This window comes from Rhineura floridana, chromosome 19, assembly GCF_030035675.1.
Source record: "Rhineura floridana isolate rRhiFlo1 chromosome 19, rRhiFlo1.hap2, whole genome shotgun sequence".
Lineage (NCBI taxonomy): Eukaryota > Metazoa > Chordata > Lepidosauria > Squamata > Rhineuridae > Rhineura > Rhineura floridana.
The window spans coordinates 2,826,525-2,849,088 of NC_084498.1; the positions used below are offsets into that span (position 1 = coordinate 2,826,525).

General features: G+C 47.5%; 2 protein-coding genes across 3 annotated transcripts in view; one reads left to right on the forward strand and one right to left on the reverse strand.

Moving 5' to 3' along the window:
- MMAB (metabolism of cobalamin associated B) overlaps positions 1-791 on the reverse strand; it is a 12,008-nt gene extending 11,217 nt beyond the window's left edge. Inside the window, exon 1 of the mRNA XM_061602291.1 lies at positions 556-791. Within this exon, the coding sequence (XP_061458275.1) occupies positions 556-668 (113 nt within the window). The 5' untranslated portion in view covers positions 669-791. The remainder of the gene's footprint in view (positions 1-555) is intronic.
- MVK (mevalonate kinase) lies at positions 671-21,075 on the forward strand. Of its 2 annotated transcripts, XM_061602287.1 has the most exons (12): positions 672-979; positions 4,023-4,140; positions 4,224-4,318; positions 6,689-6,836; positions 8,403-8,553; positions 10,339-10,494; positions 11,328-11,431; positions 12,852-12,897; positions 15,493-15,583; positions 17,959-18,075; positions 18,841-18,994; positions 20,552-21,075. In XM_061602287.1, the coding sequence occupies exons 3-12, from the start codon at positions 4,241-4,243 to the stop codon at positions 20,701-20,703; spliced, it is 1,197 nt and encodes a 398-aa protein (XP_061458271.1). In that variant the 5' UTR covers positions 672-979; positions 4,023-4,140; positions 4,224-4,240; the 3' UTR covers positions 20,704-21,075. The 2 variants fall into 2 exon arrangements, with proteins under 2 accessions (XP_061458272.1, XP_061458271.1); XM_061602288.1 differs by lacking the exon at positions 4,023-4,140 and having other exon boundaries at positions 671-979.
- The last annotated feature ends 1,489 nt before the right edge of the window (positions 21,076-22,564 follow it).

The following is a 22,564-nucleotide window of genomic DNA, read 5'->3' on the forward strand; positions in this document are numbered from 1 at the left end:
ATGTGCCTGAATTTGCATAAACAGTGAATATTTAAATTTCACACCCCAAATTTGCATGAGCCACTATGCATTTTTTTAATTTTATTGTTGCATTTATATCCCACCTTTCCTCCAAGGAGCTTAAGGTGGCTTAGAAACGTGGTGCCCCCTTTCCCCCCCACCGTCCTGAGCTATGGTCTTAAGGCACCTGAGGCCACCACCCTGCTGAAGCTGAGCAAGTCTGGGTCGGGTCAGTGCCTGGATGGGAGGCTGCCTGGCAGCCACATGTATGCCGCCTTGGGCTCTATAATGAAAGAAAGGAGGGATATAAATGTATTAAAATAACCAAATAAATTTCATCCTCACAACAACCCTGTGAGTCAGGCTAGGCTGGGAGACAGTGACTGGCCCCCAAGGTCCCGCTCCCTGGTCGAGCGGGGATTCGAACCCTCGTCCTATGTTCTTATGTCTCTCCTAGGCCCCAGTCTGACACTAACCACTACCTCGCACTGCCTCCCTCAGTGTCCCAATGGCACTCCGAGTCGATGGGCTGCCTGCAAGCCTAGAGCGGCTCACCTGGGCGGGGCGCTCTGCTGCTCGCTCATCGCCCTCGTCAAGCCCCAGCGGGCGGCGGCCACCCTCGCCAGAAAGCGCCGGGAGCAGCAGCAGCAAAGCCCCGCCGCGGCCATGGCCGGCTGTGGAAAAAAAGCGAAGGTGCCCCGCGGCCCAAGCTTGTCCTTTCCGGGCCGCCGTCGCCTCGCTCCCGATTGGCCAGGGAGCCCCGCCCTCTGAGGAAAGGGGACGCGTCCCGTGACGTCACCCGAGCCTCCTGGCCGGGGAGCGACCGATCCGGGAGAGATCAGATCAGAGACGGGACACGCCCACCCTGCCGCGTGATTGGGCAGGGACGGGAAAGGGCTGGCCACGCCCCTTTGGAACGCTCGCGCTTAGACAACCCCAGCTGGAGCACCTGGAGCAGCAGCAGCCGCGAGAACCGCAGGTGAGCCGGGCGCCCAGAATGCATTGCGCGGGGCAAAAGGGGGGTGGAGGGGACAGAGCTGCTGAAAGACCCCCCCGGATCAGGATCGTTTCTGTTGGAGTTGCTTTTTAAGGCGCTTTTGAAGTTGTCTTTTGAAGACGTGCTCCTTTTAATATATTTTGAAGTCTTTTGTTTTCAAGATCCTTTTATGTACTTTTTTGTTCGCCTCCTGGGAGGAAAGGCGGGATACACGTTTTTAAGCAATGAATTAAATTAATGGTCGCGGCAGCGTGTGCTCAGTGTCAGTCCGAGCAGCGCTAGGAGCTGCCTAGGCTTCGGAAGCCCCTTGCGCTGGGCAGAAGGCAGAGTCGGCTTCTTGTGCATGAGATCTTGGGGGGATTGTCAGCAGCCAGTGATGACCCGGGTCTCCTGACCCCCATTTCTTTAACAACAGCTCCAACTCTGCCTCTTTCTCCCCAAAATTTAGGCTGCTGCAATAAAGTCAGGAATGGATTTTCATGTGTTAGGACTCCGGGTTGAGCTCCCCTGTTGAAAACAGCTTCCAGGGCTGAGATGCTCTCTCCTCCTCCTAAATTCCAAGCGTATGCCTGGCCCTCTTTTTATGTCACTGTCTTGTACTTGGTTGCAGCTGGTGAAACCAGGGTGGGTGGGTTAGTTTGTAGGAAAAATCAGAATACACCCCAGCAGCTTGAAGTCTGCCCACCCCTTCCCTAAAGAGATCCCTGCTGAATCCCTGAATCCTGTTCCCAGTTGTTGGGTGTTCAGATGTTTGCAAACAGTGCTCTTCCTTGCTGTTTATCTCCAGTATCTGGTATTCAGAGGTAGACTGCCTCTTCACAGGAATGTTCCATATAGCCATTGTGGCCAAGACCTGCAGACAGATCTGTTGACATCTATAAGCAGCTGATCTCTTCCTGTGCGGGAAGCCAGATTCTGGGCATGTGTAATCCAAAGAAGTGGCTACAAGTGGCCGTCGCTATGTTGCTTCTGGTATCAGTGGCAGGATGGCTCAGAATTGCCAGTTATTGGGGATCATGAGCTGGAGAAAGCTACTTTTTTCAGGTCCTATTTGCAGGCTTCCTTTTGGGGCATCTGGTTAGCCACTATGAGAACAGGATGCTCAACTAGATGGACCCCTGGCCTGATCCAGTTTTAGAGGTTTTTTTGTGTTCTCATGGCTTCTGAACTTTTTTAGTGGAACTTTCTCCTGTAGATCTGGCCACAGAAGAGACCCCTGGTTGTGCTTGCTATGGAAGTCTTGTGCATTGCATAGAGAAGACTCTGGGATGCATTCTGGAGTGTGTCGCACCTGGCCCGTTGAGCCCTGCTGGCATCCTTTGCGGCTGAGAGAGTGCACCAGAAGGCACCCAGCGCCCTGCTGTGGTCCATTGCAGGGGAAGATCAGTAAGGGAGGACAAGTGGTCTATTGGGGAAGTTTGCCTGCCATTACTGAACCTCTCATTGAGAAGCTCCTGGGAAATCTGGGTTCCCTGAGCACACACTGAAAACTGCTGCACTGAAGCAAGCCCCACTAAGTGCAGTGGGACTTACCTCCTCTCACTAAGTGGGCACAGGGTTGCACAGCCAAGAGGGAGCAAGGAAGACCAGGAGGAGCGGGTTAAGAAATAGGGTCAAAGGTAACTTGTGGTCAAATGCCTCGTGGGCCTGACTGTTGCAGTGATGGTGTGAATCATGAGGTGACAAGGCTGGTGGAGCTGTTGGGGGGGGAGCAAAAATGGAGAGTACATTCTGTTGGTTTTCACAAGAGTGGGTGGGGGTGGAATGGGGAAGGGGCATTCTGGTAAACTTAGCTTGGGGGCAGAGTACGTGAAATCTGTAAAACTCAATGCCCCAGAATCCAAAAGACTCTTTTGGAACTCCTGGTGCCTATAGACTTCCTCTGAACACGAGAAGTTGCACGTGGCCGAGTTAGAGTACTGGCCATCTAGCCCAAAATTGTCAACACTGGCCGGGGTCTCTCCCAGCCCTACCTGGAGTCACCAGGAATTGAATTTGAGATTTTTTGCATGCAAAACAGGTGCTCTAGCACTGAGCTACAGCCTCTTCCCCAAACTTGATTCCTTTTATTAATTTCATTTTTAATTGGTATGCTGTAAAAGGGCAAAATATGCAATATAGATCACAGGACCATCCTATAACATTTTAAAATATAACTAAAGACAATTTAACAAAACTCAAGAATCGATTTCATGTATAGTATTATATAGCATTAGAAGTGAACCTCAACAAAATGTCAGCAAGCAAATGAAATCATCAATTGTAGTAAAGTAATACTTTCAAGCGACCAAAACAACATATGCAAAAAATCTCTTCCAGCATTTAGACTTTCAAGGGAGGATGAGTAATCTGTTAGGGGTTCTGAATAATCTTACAGTAAACTGTTAGCTACCCTGTCAGTTCAAAATTCTGCATTAGATTCATCTATATTCTATGCCAGGAAGAGCTTTATAAATTGGGGTAGGTAGACTTCTTAAGACTTATTTATTTACTATTTATTAATTAATTTTATATCTTGCCCTTCCTCCTAGAAGGAGCCCAAGGTGGCAAACAAAGTCACTAAAAGCCCTTTAAAACATCTTAAAACAAAAGACTTTGAAACATATTAAAACAAAACATACAGAACATATTAAAACAAAACATCTTTAAAAAACAACTTTGAAAATATCTTAAAAAGCAATTCCAACACAGACGCAGACTGGGATAAAGTCTCTACTTAAAAGCCTTGTTGAAAGAGGAAAGTCATCAGTAGGTGCCGAAAAGACAACAGAGATGGTGCCTGTCTAATATTTGAGGGAATTCCACAGGGCAGGTGCCACAGTACTAAAGGTTTGTTTCCTACGTTGTGTGGAACGGACCTCCTGATAAGATGGTACCTGCAGGAGGCCCTCACCTGCAGAGTGCAGTGATCGACTGGGTATATAAGGGGTGAGATGATCTTTCAGGTATCCTGGTCCTGGTCCCAAGCTGCATAGGACTTTGTACATGACTTGTCGGATCCATTTTGTTTTTGTTTTTTTACTAGAGCCCCCAAGATATACCAGTAGATCCCAGCTGACCTTCTGCTAACCCCTACAGATCACATAGAAATGAAGCAAATGGTTTGCTCACAGTGGGAAAGTGCATTTTGAACATAGGAGCAGGTTTGTTGAGTGGTTTTAGTTTTCCGTGTCCTTTTTTAAAAACTTCTAGTAGGCATACAAATGTTCTTCCTTTGCCTCTGCAGGGGAAGTTGAGGAAGCAATGTTCAACAAAACCTGTGTAGTTTCTGCTCCAGGGAAAGTTATCCTTCATGGCGAGCATGCTGTCGTCCACGGCAAGGTAGGCGTCTTGTTGCCGTTTCCTAACTCTTACGTGCCTGTCACTTAAAGACACAACTTTCTTGGATGTAGCAATGGGAACGTGCTCCTCAGAAATGTCCCCAAGCTGAATGGCATGACAGGGTTGCAGGTCGTGTTTAACGGCACAGTCCAGTATGTGTCAGGTCGAAAGCAACTCCCTCTGAGTTGAGGGTGGTTCCTCCCAGGTACACCAGCGTAGGATTGCAGCCTGACACAACTTTTATGATCTGTTACCAGAAGTGTTCTTGGCCTGCACTTCAACTGAGTGTGGCCTACGTAAACAGGATATTAAAAACAAGCTTTGCAAATACAACTTGGTTATGGTTATATGACAGGGGTGGGGGACCTTTTTGGCCCAACGGGCCAGGTCTTTAACTCCCCAACCTCTGCAGGCCAACTTGGACAGGGGGACAGGATGTGCCAATAATGACACCAATAATGATTGACCACAGAGATGGGTGGAGATAATTCAAAGGGCTTGTTCAGCCCTGTGTGCAGCACTTCAGCCAGCTGGTTGGCGGACCCTTGGGAAGCCATGCGCAAGGGGCTTTCTTGAAAGGCAGTGCCAAACACCCTTTTGGCCAAGCCCGACCCCTACCTCTAAGGCAGGTGGCCATGGCTTAGCCAAAATACCCTCATGGGCCAGGTGTGGAGGCCTGGGGGGCCAAATGTGGAGGTTCCCCACCCCTTTTACATTACAAAGCCTAACACAGCTCAGGACCCCAACACCTGCTGGAGCTCCTTGTATGACATGAACCTCCCTGGACCCTGAGCTCTTTATCATACTAGTCTTTCAAGTGCCCCCTCCAGGAGAGTTTCAGAGGGAGGTGACAAGGGGGGTGGTTGCGCCCCTCCCATTTATGGAATGCTTTCCCTAGTGAGGCCCACCTTGCACTGACCTTACTAACTCTTTGGTGCCAAGATAAGACTGCCTCAATATCCAGGCATTTGCTGGGCTAACTGTGGGTGTTGGATTAGCATTTCTTCAAGGGGCTTTTCCCCCAGTTTTGTAAGTGAGAGTGTGGTTTTAGTATCTGATGGTTGTACGGTTGGTTGTGGTTGTTGCGTTTTAATTTTTCCATGCTGTTCTGTTGCTTTTAAGCCATTTTGAAACTGTTTTGTAGGAGGTGTCTTAAGAAATCTATCAAATAATAATACCTGAGAGGAAACCCCTTGAATTCAGTAGGACTTACTTCTGAGTGGACATGGTTAGGATTGCACTGTAAAAGGCCTGGAAAACAAGGAGGCCTTTGCCCAGTGCCAAAGAGGCATCAAGAGAGGCACGGTGAGCCTCTCTGGGGAGCATGTTACGTAACTCGAGGCATTTGGAGAAGGCCTTGGATGAAGATCTTCAAGGGGGTTGGACTTGATGGCCTTATAGGCCCCTTCAAACTCTACTGTTCTATTATTCTAAGTCTATTTTACAACAGATGACATTACAAAGCATACATGTAAACATTTGCATGCAGCTAAGTCAGAGGAGATCCATTAACACCAATGGACTTGTTTATTTATTTATTTATTTATTGCACTTGTATACCGCCCCATAGCCGAAGCTCTCTGGGTGGTTTACAGCAATAAAAAACATTAAAACAAATATACAATTTAAAACACATATTTTAAAAACAATTTAAAACACAATTTTAAAATTTAGAACAATATTAAAACAATTTAAAACACATGTTCTGACTAGTGCACGTTCATTGTTTTCCATGGGTCATCTCTGAATGTGCCTTGTCTGGAAATGATGTGTAAAAAAGGTTACACAGGTGCTCCAGCTAACCGTGAAAGCTTAACGGGAGAGCTACAACACAGAGCCTCCTTATCTTTGTGAGAGCTGTAGTTCCTTTTCTAAATGTACAAAAAAAAATCACACTTGGAAATATTGCAAGGAAAGAACGAGTTCACCCTTGGGCAACAATGGGGGACCAAGGGCCACATTCTCTTCTAGGCGACCTTCTGGGGGCCATGTGTCAGTGGTGGGCAGGGTCAGAGCAACAAACGTAAATGTTACTTTTGTACGGAGGGCTAGTTTCTGCAAATACTCGCATGACCCTCTGTGTCCTCTACCCAGAGAAGTAAGAGACATTCTCAGAATTCAAGGTCCCATTTCCAGCTAGGCAAAAACATTTGAGGAGAAGGCACAGCAGGGCCAGTTGGTGGGTGGGTGGGCGGGCTTGGGAAGGTGTGTGAACTGGGGAGAGTCCCAAGGGCCACATAGAGCAGCCTGGAGGGCTGCATCTGGACCCCGGACTGAAAGTTCCTCATCCCTGCCCTTGGGCTTTTAAAAATGTCCTCAACGTGTAACTTGATAGACCGACCTGTGTGTTTCACACCTCTCCATGTGTAGGTGGCGGTGGCGGTGGCTTTGAACCTGAGAACGTTCCTTCGGATGACCCTTCGGAATGATGGGAAAATCTCGATAGATCTGCCGAATATCAGGACCAAGTTATGTTGGGAAACATCCGAACTGGAGCCCTTGTTGGTGGCATTCCCTGGTGAGCACTCTGGGGGCTTGCGGAGGGCTTCGCTCTGATCCACAGAGAGCCATGGCTGCCCTGGAAGATCCGTGCTCCTGAGGAGGGCGATAGGTCCCACTTCCTGGCCTCCTTACATCCATTGTAGGTGTTGGAGCTGTAGATGGGGCTGGCCATGGCCGAGGCTCTCCTTATCGCTTTTCCCGTTCGCGTCCTCTTCTGTCTTCACCTGCATCTTCCACTCCGTCTGCCCGAAGGCCTTCTGCTTCCTCGGCCACCTGTCTGTTTTCCTTTGCTGCTCCTTATGCCATTTATTTCGACTGTTACAGCTCCCCTTCCTTCAGTAAACCAAAGCAAAGGAGGCTTACGCAGTAGAAATCGTGAAGTGACAAGCCAATTTAAAAATGCAGCCGTAAGGATAAAAACAGCAGGCAAAGGGCAGCAACGAAGGTGCAGCAAAGCAACATTGTTGTCAGAAAATGTATTGCACTAGCCATTGGCCTTGGTGATGTGAAAAGATTTACTGGTATTCTTTTGAATACATCCGAGTAGAAAACAATAATAAAATTTTAAAAATTAAAATACAATATAATTATGTAAAACTTCTGATACAAAACCCCAATTTAAGCTGAAATTAATTGGGTTGACGATTGCTCTCTGTGCGCAGAATGAAAAGGTTTAAAAAAAAGGCAGTAAAGGCTTGCATGTGTCTTTTCCTTCTTCTTTTTAACATAGCAGATCAGCTGGAGTTTATCTCTAGCTTTGTTGACATTTTACCAAAGAACCTGTGTATTTCGCCTAAAGGTGAAGACAGACCTGGGTAACAGCTGGATTTTATATTTCCCAAAAAGGGATTTACCTTTGTATACTCTGCCTGGGAGCTCCAGGGGCAACCTGAACCCTGTTTAACACCTGACAGAGCCTCGGTTAAATGTCTTCTGCCTCCTCTTACTTCCCATCCTAAGACTTTGACCAGACGCAGACCCCATCGGTAGGTTCCCCATAGGTAACTTTGCGGGTGGGTGTTAAAGAATCCCCTCCCCAAATGGCAAACTCAAAATGTGAAAACTTTGCAAAGAGGCTTAGCATGTTTCCTGCTGTCCAGGACATAATATCCAGAATAAGAATTCAATGTATAGGTTATTTACTGTACAATGTTTACTTCAGAAGTAAGTCTTGCTGTGTTTTAATGGGGCTTACTCCAAGGTAAGTGAGTACAGGATGGCAGCCTAGGCTTTGGTTTCGGATTGGCGTTGGGGAAAACAGGGTTCTTGTGCCTTTAAGAGCTGTATCTCCACAATTGGGACCAGCAGGACACAGCTGACTTCCCATGGTAAACATGAGGTTGTGCGGGGGGAGGGGGTTACTTTGGCCCTTTGGAATCTGTTTTGGAATCAAGCAGAAATGACTGTCCTCTCTTTCATTTTGGGTTATGCCACACCCCCATGGCAGCCACTTTGTGATTGGTACCCTCAGCACTCAGCATTTGAATTGTGCCCATGGGTCCAAAAAGGTTGGCAGCTCCTGGTCTGATATGCCAGTAATGGACAGTGAAGGTTTCTCTCTTCCCATTTGCTCTTCCTTCAGCTGACCAGATTGACTCTCAGCCCCCCAGCCCAGAACAAGTGGAGAAGCTGAAAGAGTTCTCGGGCGTTGCAGATGGAGCAGCTGCAGCAACCCGCAGCCAGGCCACCGTTGCGTTTCTCTACTTGTACTTATCCATTGCATCTAAATGCGGGTAAGGATTGTTATTATTATTAAATTTATTTATACCCACCTTTTGGCCAAAGGCCCTCAAGGCTGCTTACAAAGAAAAATAAACACAAGTATAAAAATACATCAATAAAAACAATGCCATTTACAAAAATTAAACTAAATAAATAACATTATTAAGAAAAGCAAATGTCCAAGAAGGATATTGGCTGCACCTCTGCCACTTTGGCCACGTTCACACCAGACGTTTATTCCACTGTTATTCCACTTTAAACAGTCATGGCTTCCCCCAAAGAATCCTGGGAAGTGTAGCTTGTGAAGGGTGCAGAGAATTATTAGGTGGCCTCCTATTCAACTCACAATTCCTCAGCGGTTTAACAGTCGGTCCCTCTTCCCAAAGAACTTTGGGAATTGTAGCTCTATCAAGGGAATAGGTATCTCCTAACAACTCTCAACACCCTTCACAAACCACACTTCCCAGAATTCTTTGGGGGAAGCCATGGATGTTTAAAGTGAAATAAATGTACTGTGTGAATGTGGCAATTGTTGTTTCGCCTGTGATTTAATGAGCTAATATTGATCTCCTGGAGAATCCCGTAGCAATGTGACACTCTCGGTTTTGAATGCTTGGTCTCTGTGGTAAAGTTGGAAGCTGTAACGTTGATTTAGGACAGGAGTGAGGAACCTCCAGCCTGCGGATCAGATTTGCCCTGGTACAGGTCCCAGTTTGGCCTATGAGGCCATTGTCCTCAAGTCATGTTCCTCTGCCCCAAACCTGACACCATAGTCAATGTCCAGCGTTGGACAGGTAGAGACATGGCCGGGTGGGCTTCATGATCTGTAGAAGGCAGGGTTGAAGGTACCACCTGTCAGCTGATGGGTCGTGACATCAACCCTACTGGGTCAGCGGCACCACCAAGTTCCCTGTGGGGAACTTGATCCCACAGCTGATCCCTGCAGAAAGCTGCTTTGCTATCCCAATGCTCTCAGCACTTTGCAGAGGGCCAGCAAAGCCCCTTGGGCTGCAGTTCCCTAGTGTTGCCAACCAGCTGGCAGTTATTTATTTATTTATTTATTGCATTTGTATACCGCCCCATAGCCGAAGCTCTCTGGGCAGTTTACAACAATTAAAAACAAATATACAAATTTAAAAACACATTTTTAAAAAGCAATTTAAAAACACATGCTAAAATGCCTGGGAGAAGAGGAAAGTCTTGACCTGGGGCCTTTTCTGTGGTGGCCCCCGAACTCTGGAACAGCTTACCTGAGGAGATACGCCTGGCGCCTACGGTACTTTCTTTTAGGCGCCAGGTTAAGACCTGGTTATACTCCCAGGCATTTTAATGTTATTATAATGTTCAATTTTAATGTCAATATGTTCTATCTAATGTTTTTGTTTAATTTGCTGTTGTTCGTCACTGATTTTATTGTATATTGTATTTTAATCCTGTTTTGTTCACCGCCCAGAGAGCTACTCGCTATGGGCGGTTTAAAAATGAAACAAAATAAATAAATAAATAAATAAATAAAATAAAAAGATAACAGTGTTGGCGCCAGGTGCACCTCATCAGGGAGATCATCAGTTAACCCTTCTCATGAAATGACTTAGCTGTCTAGATCTAGACGATCACTCCTGGACCAACTGAAATAAGATGTGATCATCACCCATGGAGCACATCAGTTAAAAAAAAAAAGGGTTTGTGTATATGTGTTTTAAATGCCCCTTCTTTCTAATTGGTTTTACTCAGTAAATAATTTAATTACAGGGACTGTTTGTGTTTGTTTGTGTTTGTAATTTTGTGTCTGTCAGGGTCCTTCCGAGCATGGACATCTTGGTGTGGTCTGAGCTGCCCACAGGGGCTGGGTTAGGCTCCAGCGCTGCTTATTCCGTCTGCCTGGCGGGAGCCTTGCTTTCTGGGTGTGGAGTCATTGGTTACCCTCTGGGGGAGGGCCAGTCTGTAGCAAGGTAGGAGCCCTAGATAATTCAGGATGGGGGTGGGCGGGCAGGCATACCACTGGTTTGTTTCTACCTTTTTTGGTTCTCTTAATCATAGCTGGCATAGCACGGTGGGGAGGAAAGCCTGGCTGGGAGTCCAGAGCCTGTGAGTTCAAACCCCGCTTGTGTCTCCTGGGTGGCCAGGGCCAGCTAAAGATCACCCCCACAGTGAGTGGCTCAGGGATTACGTGCCCTGCCACCTGTGCAGCCATGGACAAGCTGCATAGCCCAAGGAGCCCAGTTGCCCCCCAGCTGGCAATTGCAGACAAGGAAAGGGCTGGCTTGTGCAGCTGTGGCAAGCTGAGCAGGCCCTGGCCAGCTGGGGAGGACTAGCCTCAGAGGGAGGCAATGGGAAACCCCCTCTGGATACCACTCAGCATGAAATCCCTATTCATAAGGTCGCCATAAGTCGGGATCAACTTGAAGGCAGCCCATTTCCATTTCAATCATTCCTTGCAGACAGAAACGAAGAAACAGACTTTTCTTTGCCAAAGAGACTAGAAAGGAGAACTTGCAGTCCCAATGCTTTTTTAAAATTAAAATTTTTTTAAACCCCACCTTTCTTCAGGGCGTAAGGAAATGTACACGTTCCTTCTCCCCATTTGCATCCTCGCAACAACCCTGTGAGGTAGCTTAGGCTGAGAGGCAGTGACTGGCCCACGTGAGCTTCACAGCCGAGTGGGGATTCAAACCGTGGTCTCTCCCACTGCCAGCCCAACACTCAATCTAATGTAAGACAATCATCCTGGGCTGGACGGCCAAACTTCCTGACCTGGTAATAAGACCTGCTTTCTTTCTTCCAGGTGGACTGAGGTGGAGTTGGGCTTAATCAACAGGTGGGCCTTCCGAGGAGAGCAGGTGATCCACGGGAACCCCTCTGGAGTAGATAACGCTGTGGGGACCTGGGGCAAGTGTTCCCTTCCATTGCTTGTTTTTTCTGTTTGAGTGGTACTGGTGAAATTGAGGGAATCTGGAGTACCTTAACAACTAAAAAATTCACTACAGCAATACCTTAGTTAACAAAGTCCATGCGTTCCTGGATGACATTGCTTCTTGATCGGAAACTTTGGTTCCAGAAGTAGGAATAACATGGAAAGAACAGGGGTAGGTTTCTGCACCACAAAGAAGAAGAGTGGCTCAACATATTTCAGCAATCTTTTTATTCAAAACTAACAGTACACAGGTCTGAAATGAAACCACCAGGTCAGGTAAGCCTTGCGCACAGACCACCTGAAGGCTTCTTCCAAAATGCATCTGGGGGGCCTGCCTTGCCTTTTTGCTTTTATCATGTAGCATCTTGCTATAGCAATCTAAAGGTTTGATCACAGTTCTCATCTTCGTACCTTCGAGCAGGCAGGCACGGGGCAGCCAACACCACCACCCTGTGCTTGGTCTCTCTTTCTCTCTCTCTCTCTCTCTCTCTCTCTCTCTCTCTCTCTCTTTCTCTCCCCTACACTCGAGCAGATGCATCTGCAGTAAGCAGTGCTTCCAGGGCACCCGAAGCACTGTTTACTGCGGAGGTGCCTGCGCCACCTGGCAAGGAGCGCCATTCCAACCACGCATGAGAGAGCTGCCTGCAGCAGCTGGAACCCAATAGACAGCCACATTCTGAGTTATGTCAGAGTGCGCATCCCCCCCACTCCCCCTGCACCCCAAAAAAGACTTTGTTAGAAGGAGCTTCTTTCCTGGAGGATTTGTTAACTGAGGTATTACTGTACACGCTTTCATCCACTTCATCAGATGCACGAAGCGTTATCTTGAATGACAGGGGCGTGGGTAAGCCTGTGGTGGTTGGGGATCAGGGGAGTTGTAAACGGTGAGGTCAGAAGGAAATGAAACGCAGAAAGCGCAGGTGCGGATCGTTACATCATCCACAGAAACAGTTCTTAATGACGCAGACATCCTGGCATGCGTAAGCCAATGAACGCAGGCAGTGTGGATAGAAACCCGTGGTCCCGATGAGGTCCACAAGTGACAGCATTGAGCTTCTTGCTGGGTTTTAATTCACACTGCAGTCTCTGTTTGCTGTCTCTCTAGAAGCTACAGGAGTATTCAGCATCACACACTGGGATCTCTCTTGCCCTAGATGGGGCTATCCCTTGGGATCATCCCCAGATATATGTCTTAAAGGCCCAAGAATTTGTCTCCTCCTAGCATAAACCAGAATGCCTTCCTTTCTTTGCTTTATGACAAAGGAGTGAATCAGTGTTGCTGTTTACTGTTAGTTTGCGTTTAGTTTGAGTTCTTCGTGCTGGGTCAGGGAAGACAAAATGTCCGTTGAAACAGCTCATTTCAGTATAAGACTCTTCTTTCCCCCAAACTTTTAGGTGGAGCATTGCGATACCAGTCTGGAAAAATCTCATCATTAAAAAGGTACAAGTTTACTTGGAGCATTAACTTTTGATGCTGCATAAAAAATGTTTTCCAGGTGGTGGATGCGATTCATAAACTTGGCCATCAATCAGGCTTGCCCGTCTGGAGGTTGTGCTTTGCTTTGGGGGGGGGGGCTGGCGCTTCATCACCAACATTTTATTTTTTTTGCTGCCTGTCCATAGCAGCTCACCACATCAAAAAGACCTACGTAATTTTAGCAGTTACAAAAATAAAACAACATAACTGGTCAAACAATAGTCATAAACAATAATGAAAACATCTCCATAAATATACAATTAAGCAATCCCCACATACTTCACAATCATGTCTGACAACAAAAATGCAAAGCCGTAGCCCCAATAACAGTGAAAATGCATCTCCAGAATTAAATCTTGACCTCAAAAAACAACTCCTAAAAAGAATCCAACCCCAATAGTCTATAGACATCCTGAGCAGCAGGTTCACACAGGTGGATGGTCTGTTTTATTCAGTGCTTTGTGTTATGTGATTGTATTTTATACGCTTATCTTGTAAGCTGCTTGGAGGAGGCTCTTACTCTTTTGCCTAAAACATTTTAAATAAAAAATACGTATGGTAGGAAGGCACCAGCCTGGAGTGAATGTGAGGTTGGGCAGCTCTATAAGTCATAAACATTGAAATGGAGGATGACAGCTGAATCTTTCAAATGGTGGCAGGTGGATGCAGGCAGCTGGCTTCCTTGCCCTCCCCCACTCCCAGAGAGGTAGGTAAGCTAGGCTGCAATCCAGTACTTACTTATCTTGGAGTAAGCCCTCTCGAACTCAGTGGGACTTACTTCTGAGTAGACTTGTATCAGATTGCGCTGTTCAGCCCCTAATGCAGCTTCTCCTCTCCTCCACAAGCAGGAGAAGCTGTAGTTGGTGCCTGTCTGTAGCCAGTTCACATGTAATGTGAACCTCTGGCTTGTTTAGCCAAACTCTGGTTTGTTGGAACATCCAAAGCCAGCCTAGCAGGCTAGCCATGGTTTGCTTTTCTGGCAGCAAACCATAATGTGAAGCAATGGTTTGTTGTTGGCTTATGAACTTTGGCTGGTTTTTAACTGTGCTTTGGTGTTGTGCCCAAACCCAGCAGTCTTGCTTAACCATGGTTTGTTTGGCCACCCTGCCCCTCTCCAAGTGCTCACCAAGCTATAGAGACACAGGTCCAGAGCATCTGGAAAACCAGGCTTTGGAGAAACAAGCTGTGGCTGTGATTTGTAACCCATGCCATACCTCGTGATTGGTGGAACAACAAGCCATAGCTTAGTGTTACATGCAAACACAGTTGTAAACTATGGCCTTTTAAGATACCGAAAGGGCTCGAACACTTTTTTTTTTTAATAAAAATTGAGAAGCCATTTTGACTCTAGATATTGTTGAGACTAGCAATAAGGATAGTTGGGGTGTGGAAATCAAGCCTGATGAGGGACAGGTGAATGAACTGGGTATGTTTTGCCTAAAGAAGAGAAGACTGAAGGGGCAGATGAGGTGACACTCTTCAAGGACTGGACGGTCTGTTTCACAGAAGAGGGCCAAGACTTGTTCTCTGCTGCCCCAGCAGGCAGGGCTAAATCGAAAGGGTTGAAATTACAGGAGGGGAGATCTTGGTTGATATGATGGTAAAAGCAGTTTGACAGTGGGACCACTTGCCTCAACGGGTGTGTGGGTTGTCCCTCATTTGGTGGTCTGTTGGGGAGGCTCCAGCTCTGGATTTCCTGCATTGAGCGGCAGTGGGGTGGACTAGATGGCCTCCATAACCCCACCCCAACTCTTTGAAATAAATAATTGGAAAGCCTTTTAATTGGTCGACAACTCTGCTTTCACTCTTTTTTTGGAGGGGAGGGGGTTCATTAGCGGCCCTCCCTCTCTCTGGTATATAAAAACCAATATGCACAAAGAATCAATATTAATTCTGAGGTTTTGTGAGGAGCTTATAGATGCCGTGACTTTTTGCAAGGGAGCGGCATTTACAAGCAATTTCTTGCTTGCTTAATATTACAGCAGCCTGAAGAGAGAATGCAGGAGCAGCTTCAGCGATTGCCTGCCCCAATCATCTGTGTCAATGTCCTGTAATCGGATTCTATTAAAATCTTTCGTGGGGCATGAAATTGCTCTATTAGCAGTTCATACCCAGCGTTGTTTTATTCTCGCAGATGGTATTAGAAAGCAACATTATTTTGGTTTGCAAAACATGGGCCTTTCTTTCGGGCAGTTAAACGTCCAGTGGTGACGCGCTGAGGCCATTCTAACCACAACACGGCTCCTAATTGATGTTTAAGCTTCGCGGGTAAAGGTTCATCTCTCGTTCAGAGTGCTTAAAGGCTGTGAGAGGTTTGGATGAGCAAAAGTGAATGGCGTCATATATTTCCGTAATGGCTACTGAGAGATGGGGAGGGCTTCTGGCACTGTGTTAAAGCCCTTGCTTTGCATGCAGAAGGCCCCAAGGTCAATTCCTGGCTTTGCCAGTTAAAAAGGACCTCTGTTAGGAGGTCTGGGATGACCCCTCCTTGCCTGAGACCTCATGTTGGAGAGGAGATGTAATTTTTGGCTCTGTTTTCCTTCCCCCCAACCCCCGAAGAGTTCCCACTTTAAGGATTTTGTTGACCAACACCAAGGTCCCCCGGAGTACCAAGATCCTGGTCGCAGGAGTTAAAGACAAGCTGCTGAAGGTATTGCTTCTAATGGCCTTCCTGTTGATTGGGGCTGCTCAGGGTTTCTACAGTATTTTTTAAATATTCCAGATTATGATATTTTCATATCTAAAAAGAACCACGGGTACACGTTAAATGAAGGTAACAAACCATGTGTGTGAGAGAGGACATCAGTGCTTTTGTACAGTAAATTTTGTTTGTTTATTTAATTTGTTGGCCATCTTTCTTCACAAAAGTGAACCCAAAGTGACTTAACAATCAATAAACTTGCCGGATAAATTCCTATAAGCCTTAATTTCTAATTGGAAGGAAAAACTTCCTCAGCTGGAAGTTCAGGACAATATTATTTTTTTAAAGCCAGCACTAGCCAGTCAGAAAAGCACATTGATAGCTTTGGTGTTGCAGGAATTCTCTGGTAAGGGAAAGAACACACAACATAAATATACGTCTGTTACAATGACAAAGTGGAAGTGACGCTAAGCGAATGCACTGCCTCTTTTTCGCTTTGTTTTTTAACAGGGATTTATATAAACGTGTTTTTTTTTAAAAAAAAAACACACGTTGTTCACAATCTTTCTTTATAACAGTTAAAAAAAATTTAACAACCCAAAATGTGTTCCATATAAAGAAATGTAGCTATCAAGATTTTACATGGAGTTTTCTTCATTCTATTAGTGCAATTGCATAGACGTGTAAAACCTGCCATTGTCAGCAAAACAATTTAAATTACTCATATGAGGTGGGGGAAGGAAATGGGGCTGTGACTCTCCACATGTTGCTGGCCTACAACTCCCATCATGCTTGACATAAGAACAGAAGAACCCTCCATTGGACATGCTGGCTGGGGCTGATAGGAGCTGGAGTCCAACAGCATCTGAGGGGCCATTAGTCCCCACACCTGACTGATGGGGAGAGGTTGCAATATGAGGCTAACCCCATGCTCCATGTGCAGTTGGCATAATATGTGTAAAACCTTTTGACAACTCCACCCAGCATCTTCTCACGTTGTGAGATAAATGGATTGGGGAGGGCAGCTCACACTGGAATTGCAGGTGTTTATCCCCAAGGTTGGCTTCTGATATGTGCTCTTTTCCTAGAAAGATGCGCAGTCTCCTCTGCGCATGAGGCCACTAACAGCGAACAGGGATTGCAAGAGATCAGGGGTTGTATTTTGTATATTTCCTTTTCCCAAAAAGGGAACTGTGTGCAACCTTGCATGAATCGTGTAGGATTCTAGTTGCAAGAGCAATAAGGAGCTGACCAGGAAATATCATGCTCCCTTAAGTGAGTTCAGGTCTCCTGGAGCAGATGAATTGCATTCTGGGGTACGAATGGAGCTTGCCGGTGTACTCTCATAATCTCTGCCTATCATCGTTCAGAAATCCTGGGACTGGATGAGGTGCCTCAGGACTGTTGATGAGCAAACGTTGCCCTAATCTTAAAAAAAAAAGGGGGGGGGACAGGAAATTCTGAGAAACCACAGCCCAGTCAAACAGATTTTGGGGAAGATAATAGAACAGGTTATAAAGGAGTCAATTTGTAAGCATCTTGATAACAGTGTAGTGATTAGTGGAAGCCGGCATGGATTTGTCAAGATTAATCCTGCCAGATTAATTTTAGCTCTTTTTTTTATCAGACTACTAATTTAGTGGATTGTAGGAATGCTGTGCACGCGATTTACCTTGAGTTCAGCAAAGCGTTTGAGCCCCCCCTGGCTATTTTGGTTATTACACTGGCTTAACGCAGGCTAGATGGCAGTGCTGCTAGGAAGGGTCACAGCACCTTGGAAAGCTGCACTCGCTCATTGGTGTCTCCTCACTACAGTGGAGGGAGGTTTTGAGTGCCGCACTGCTCTTACCATGTTTGAAACGATGACATCGGTGGAGGGGAAAATGTACAGATGCCCCAGAACTAGAGGGGATCACTAAAGCCTCGGAAGGCAGGAATAAAAATTCAAAGTGACATTGATAAAAAGGAAAGCTGGGCCAAACCTAACTACCAGCACTGTGGTGCAGCTGCAAAAAGGGCTAATGCTATCTTAGCCACCATTGATAGAATTTCCAGGTCTGTGCTAGTCAGACCTCGCCTGGAGTTCTGAATGTTGCAGTTCAAGAAGAATGAGCCGGGTTGGAGTAGGCCACCACAGATGGCCGGCGGTATGGAAAGCGAGTCCTACAAAGAAAGCGTGGAGAGACTGGGCATGTGTAGCCTGGAGAAGCCCGAGGCTGACCATGATGGCACTCTTCCAGTACCAGCAGGGCTGTTGCATAGGAGAGGGCCGGACCAGACTGAGCAGGCTTGACGTTTTGCCTGCTAAGGCAGTCTTCAGAAGTTCCCAACGTGATGTCACAGACGGAACTGTTGGAAGGCTCATTTCTCTCTCCCCCCTGTAGTTTCCCGCCATAATGGAGCCCGTGTTGACTTCGATTGACGCCATTTCCCAGGAATGTGAAGGTGTCCTCGAAGCTATGGCTGAACATTCGTCAGGAGAACACTACGCCATGCTGGAGGCGAGTGAGGGATCCTCTGTTTCTCCCGCTTTCAAGCCAGCAGTTGCCATGAGGGCTAGGACCTTGCTTTTAAGAGGCAAAACCTAATGGGGAGTTCTAGCTGGGTAAATTCTGTGGGGTTGGTGGTGGAGGGAATGTTGTCAATATAACCTACAGAGTGAGGTGGCAATGAAGAGTCAGAGGACAGAGCTGTGTGTGCCACGTGCCCAGCCTTCACAGTCCTGTAAGGTAGCCTGTTACCCTCAGCTGCAGAGGAGGGTGCTGCCTCGGCACCAGTGTGAAAGTAAGATTCAACGGCCGGTCTGGTCAGCCTCTGCAGATGGGGTGGGCAGTGCCAGTCCTTCACAAGAGGCAGCAAAATATTTGGGGCTGGCCCCTCAGCTGGGATCTTGCAGCTGACCTTCCTCTCCCCCGGCTGCAATTGCAGGCTGCTGTTTACTGCTTTCCTCGCCCAAATAACTTCCAAGCACGCTCTTCTTGCCGGTGCCATTTCCTGCTTTGCACCGAAAGGGGCATGATGCAGCCTGTGCCTGGGTCTGTCTGTGGCGCCTCCAATGAAAAGGTCCCCAGGAATGAGGAGAGATCCCGCTCTGAAACTCTGGGGAACCACTGCCACGTTACTGGGCTGACATAAGGCAGCTTTGTGTCTCCGTGTTCACAGAGGGGAGGGCCCGTGGCTCAGTGGGCAGATATAACCCAATATAAGGCAGAACGGAGGCCTGGCAATAGCCAGAGGAATGAGAACTCTTTCTCCTTTTTAAATAGGAGCTCATTGACATCAACCAGCACCACCTGGATGCGATCGGGGTTGGCCATTCCTCGCTGGACCGCGTCTGTCTGATCACTGCCTCGCATGGGCTGCACAGCAAACTGACGGGTGCCGGGGGAGGGGGCTGTGCTATCACTTTGCTCCGGCCAGGTCAGGGGTCGCCACCGTCTGGGTGCTCTGTCTTATTTGTTTGCACAAATGTCGCTCCTAGCTGTAGAAATCTGAGAGCAAGACTTTGTTGAGGACCGGGGGTGTGCTTAAGCCAAGAGTGTGGGTGGTGGCCTGCAGAGGTACCTCAGCTGTGGAGACACTAGGTAGCCCTCAGGCATGCCACTCTTTGTTTTTTTCAGCCTCTGCCCCCCCCATCTGTAATATGGGGGTAATTGTTGTTATGTGCCTTCAAGTCAATTATGACTTATGGCGATCCTATGAATCAGCAACCTCCAGTAGTATCTGTTGTGAACTACCCTGTTCATATTTTGTAAGTTCAGGTCTGTGCCTTCCTTTATGGAATCAATCCATCTCTTGTTTGGTCTTCCTATGGGGGTAATTACAGTGGCCTAATAACAGCTGGTATAGCACAGTGGGGAGGAGATCCTGGCTGGGAGTCCAGAGTCTGTGAGTTCAAATCCCCGCTCGCATCTCCTGGGTGTCAAGGGCCAGCTAAAGATCACTCCACAGTGAGTGGCTCAGGGTTTACGTGCCCTGCCACCTGTGCAGCCGTGGGCAACAGCATAGTCCCAAGCAGCCCAGTTGCCCCCCAGCTGGCAGTTGCGGACAAGGAAGGGGCTGGCTTGTGCAGCTGTGGCAAGCTGAGCAGGCCCTGGCCAGCTGGGGAGGACTAGCCTCAGAGGGAGGCAATGGGAAACCCCCTCTAAATACCGCTTACCATGAAAACTCTATTCATAGGGTCGCCATAAGTCGGGATTGACTTGAAGGCAGGCCGTTTCCATTTCGGTATACAGGGTTGCTGTCTTTTAATGCAGCATCATTGATGTACACAGCAAGCGTAAGAGAATAAGTGACAAAGGCAAGCCTTTAAATAAGAGCTACTGAGCCAGAGTGTAGGGAGCTTCTGTTTTGCATACGGAAGGTCTGGTGCCTGGCATCTCTTGTTCAGACCTCTTCTCTCTTGAGGCCCTGGAGAGCTACTGCCGATCAGAGTCAGCAATACTAGTTCATTGTTTAAGGTACATGAAATGCTTTGCAAGCTTAGAAAAATACTGTATGAACTCAGTGTTGCTTTCATCAATCTTTGCGAACCTGATGCCCTCCAGATGTTTTAGATAGCTGCAGTCAGTCCCAGCCAGCGTGCGCACTCATGGACGTAAATATTTTTAATCTGGAGCGTTTAAATTTGAAGACAAAATTCAGAAAGGCTGTTACAGCCAAAATGACAAAAACTTATGCTGGCTTAAAATTGTACAGCAGGGGTGGAGAATGTCTGTGGCCCCAGCCAGCAAGCCCAATGGTCAGGGATAATGGGAGTTGGAGTCCAACACCACCCGGAGGGCACCACTTTGGCTGCCCCTTAAATATTTGTTGTTCCCCTTGCAACTTGGTTGTGAAGATGAATTATCAAAGGTCCTTAACCATTTCGGGCATCAAACAGGGACAGGTTTGTCTGTGGGGCAGGTCTGCAGTGGTGGGATATTTCAAGGCTGTATCCTGGCCGTGACGTCTGGTTGTGTGGCTCTCTCTTGGCAGATGTGGCTCCTTCAACGGTGGAAGCCGCCATCCGAGACCTTGAGGACTGCGGGTTTGCATGCTGGGAGACGGACATCGGGGCCCTTGGTGTGTGCGCCCATTCACCCCCTTCTCTGAAAGCAGAAGTGTTGAAGGCTTTTAGTGGGATTTAAAGGTGGCGATGAAGACTCCTCTTCCTTCTGAGAACTGGTTCCCTCGGCCCTTGCTTGGACTGGCACCACAAGTCTTGCTCAAAATGATGGGACTTCTGGAGAGTTTGGGTGGCCTGATTCTTTTACTCGGCCTGTTGGACACTTGAGACGCAGTGCAAGCACTTGAACGGGCCAAGTGGCTGGATGCTGTGGCATTCTCCTACTTTGCGTTGCGCTCAGCCTGGATGGCTAGCACTGGGTGTTAATGTGTCACTCCTTCTCATGCTAACTGCAGCAGTGACGTTCTTTTCTGCACTTTTTACACATGGTCAGGTCCCCTGATGCTTTTCCACCTGGGTTTGCCCCCCCCCCATTCTGATAAGAGTATACTAATCTCATACTTCGTTGCAGTGGGGGGTGGAACTAGGTGTTCACAGGCAATTGTGGGGTTGGGGGAACACCTGTTTTAAAGCAATTGCGGGAGAGGGGTGTGTGTGTGTGTTTGGTTTTTTGCAAGGGACAAATGGCAGCAGGGGGGAATGGCTTCATCTGGGCCCATCAGTTACTTCCTGCCCCAGACCCTTGCCTAGCTGCTTTCCACAATGCAGTTGATATGTGTACCTCAGTTGGCAGGAGAAGGGTTAAGCTCCACTACCCCATCCCTCTGCCCCAAATCGCTGCCTTGCAGCTCTTCTAAGGAAGGGAGCTTGGAGGCCGATGCTGTTGCAAAGCGCGTTCTGCGCAACAGTGCATCCCCTGGAGGACCAAAAGTAGCTAACTTGTCTGCACGCTCTCCATGTTTTGTTTGCTTGAATGTTTCCAGACTTCAGCTTGATTTCCCAGTACAGAGATAACGTATGGATCCTGGTACAAGTACAGAAGCAGATCTAGGGCAGCTGACCTGTGGCCCTCCAGGTGTTGCTGGACTCCATTTCTCGCCAGCCCGGCCAGTATCCAAGGATGCCGGCAATTGAGTCCTGCAACATCTAGAGGCAAAGTTTCCCACTTCTTGTAGATATAGCAGTTTGATCAAAGGGGTATAATGGTGGTGGTGAAGAGTCCCTTGTTCCTAATAAAATCCCCAGCAGTTTGAAACAGGATGAAAAACGTGGCCTCTGAAGTGTGTTCTAAAGTGCTTCTTAATGATATTCCTGGTTGTCTCTTTGGAGACAGGAGGGGTCAAGTCTAAGCACATGTATACAAGGACTGCAGGTTTTAATCTGTTTAATGCAGAGCTGGAGAGCCTGTGGTGGTCTCTCCAGATATTGCCAGACTACAATTCCCATCATCCCTGATCATGGGCTGTGCGGTCTGCTGGGAGTTACGAGTCCAGAACACTTGGAGGGACACTGGTGAGCCACCCTTATTTAATGGGTAGATTAATCAGCTAAAGCCTGATTTGTGGGGAGGTGAGTTTTTAAGCATTAACTTTGCACGTTGAGGGCACGCCCTTTGTTTGCAGAGGCTGTTTTTGAGTCTGGTGTGCTCCTGCAACAGAGAAGGAAAAATAAAACTATAGAGAGGTCATTCTTAACACTGTGGTGGCTTTTTCTCTATTTAATTGTAAGTTGTTTTACATGCAAATACACAGAAAGGATTTTGATCTGCACACTGAACTGTTTCCAGTGGCAGTAGACACGGCCACACACGCTGGTGCAATATTCTTCCGGAATCAGATTTACCAGTCTGCTACTGGTATTGGGCCCCTTGCTGGACACTAGAGGGCAGCAGAGACCCACCTTTTAGGAGGAGTCCTCTTAAATCTCCTAAGAGGCTTGAGTTTCCTATCCATCTCCCCCTGGCAGGAACGCTTCGGTAAATTGGAGCGGGCGAGGTGGGAAGAGAGTGGCCAAGATCAGCAAAGCTATTTCCTTAAATCTGT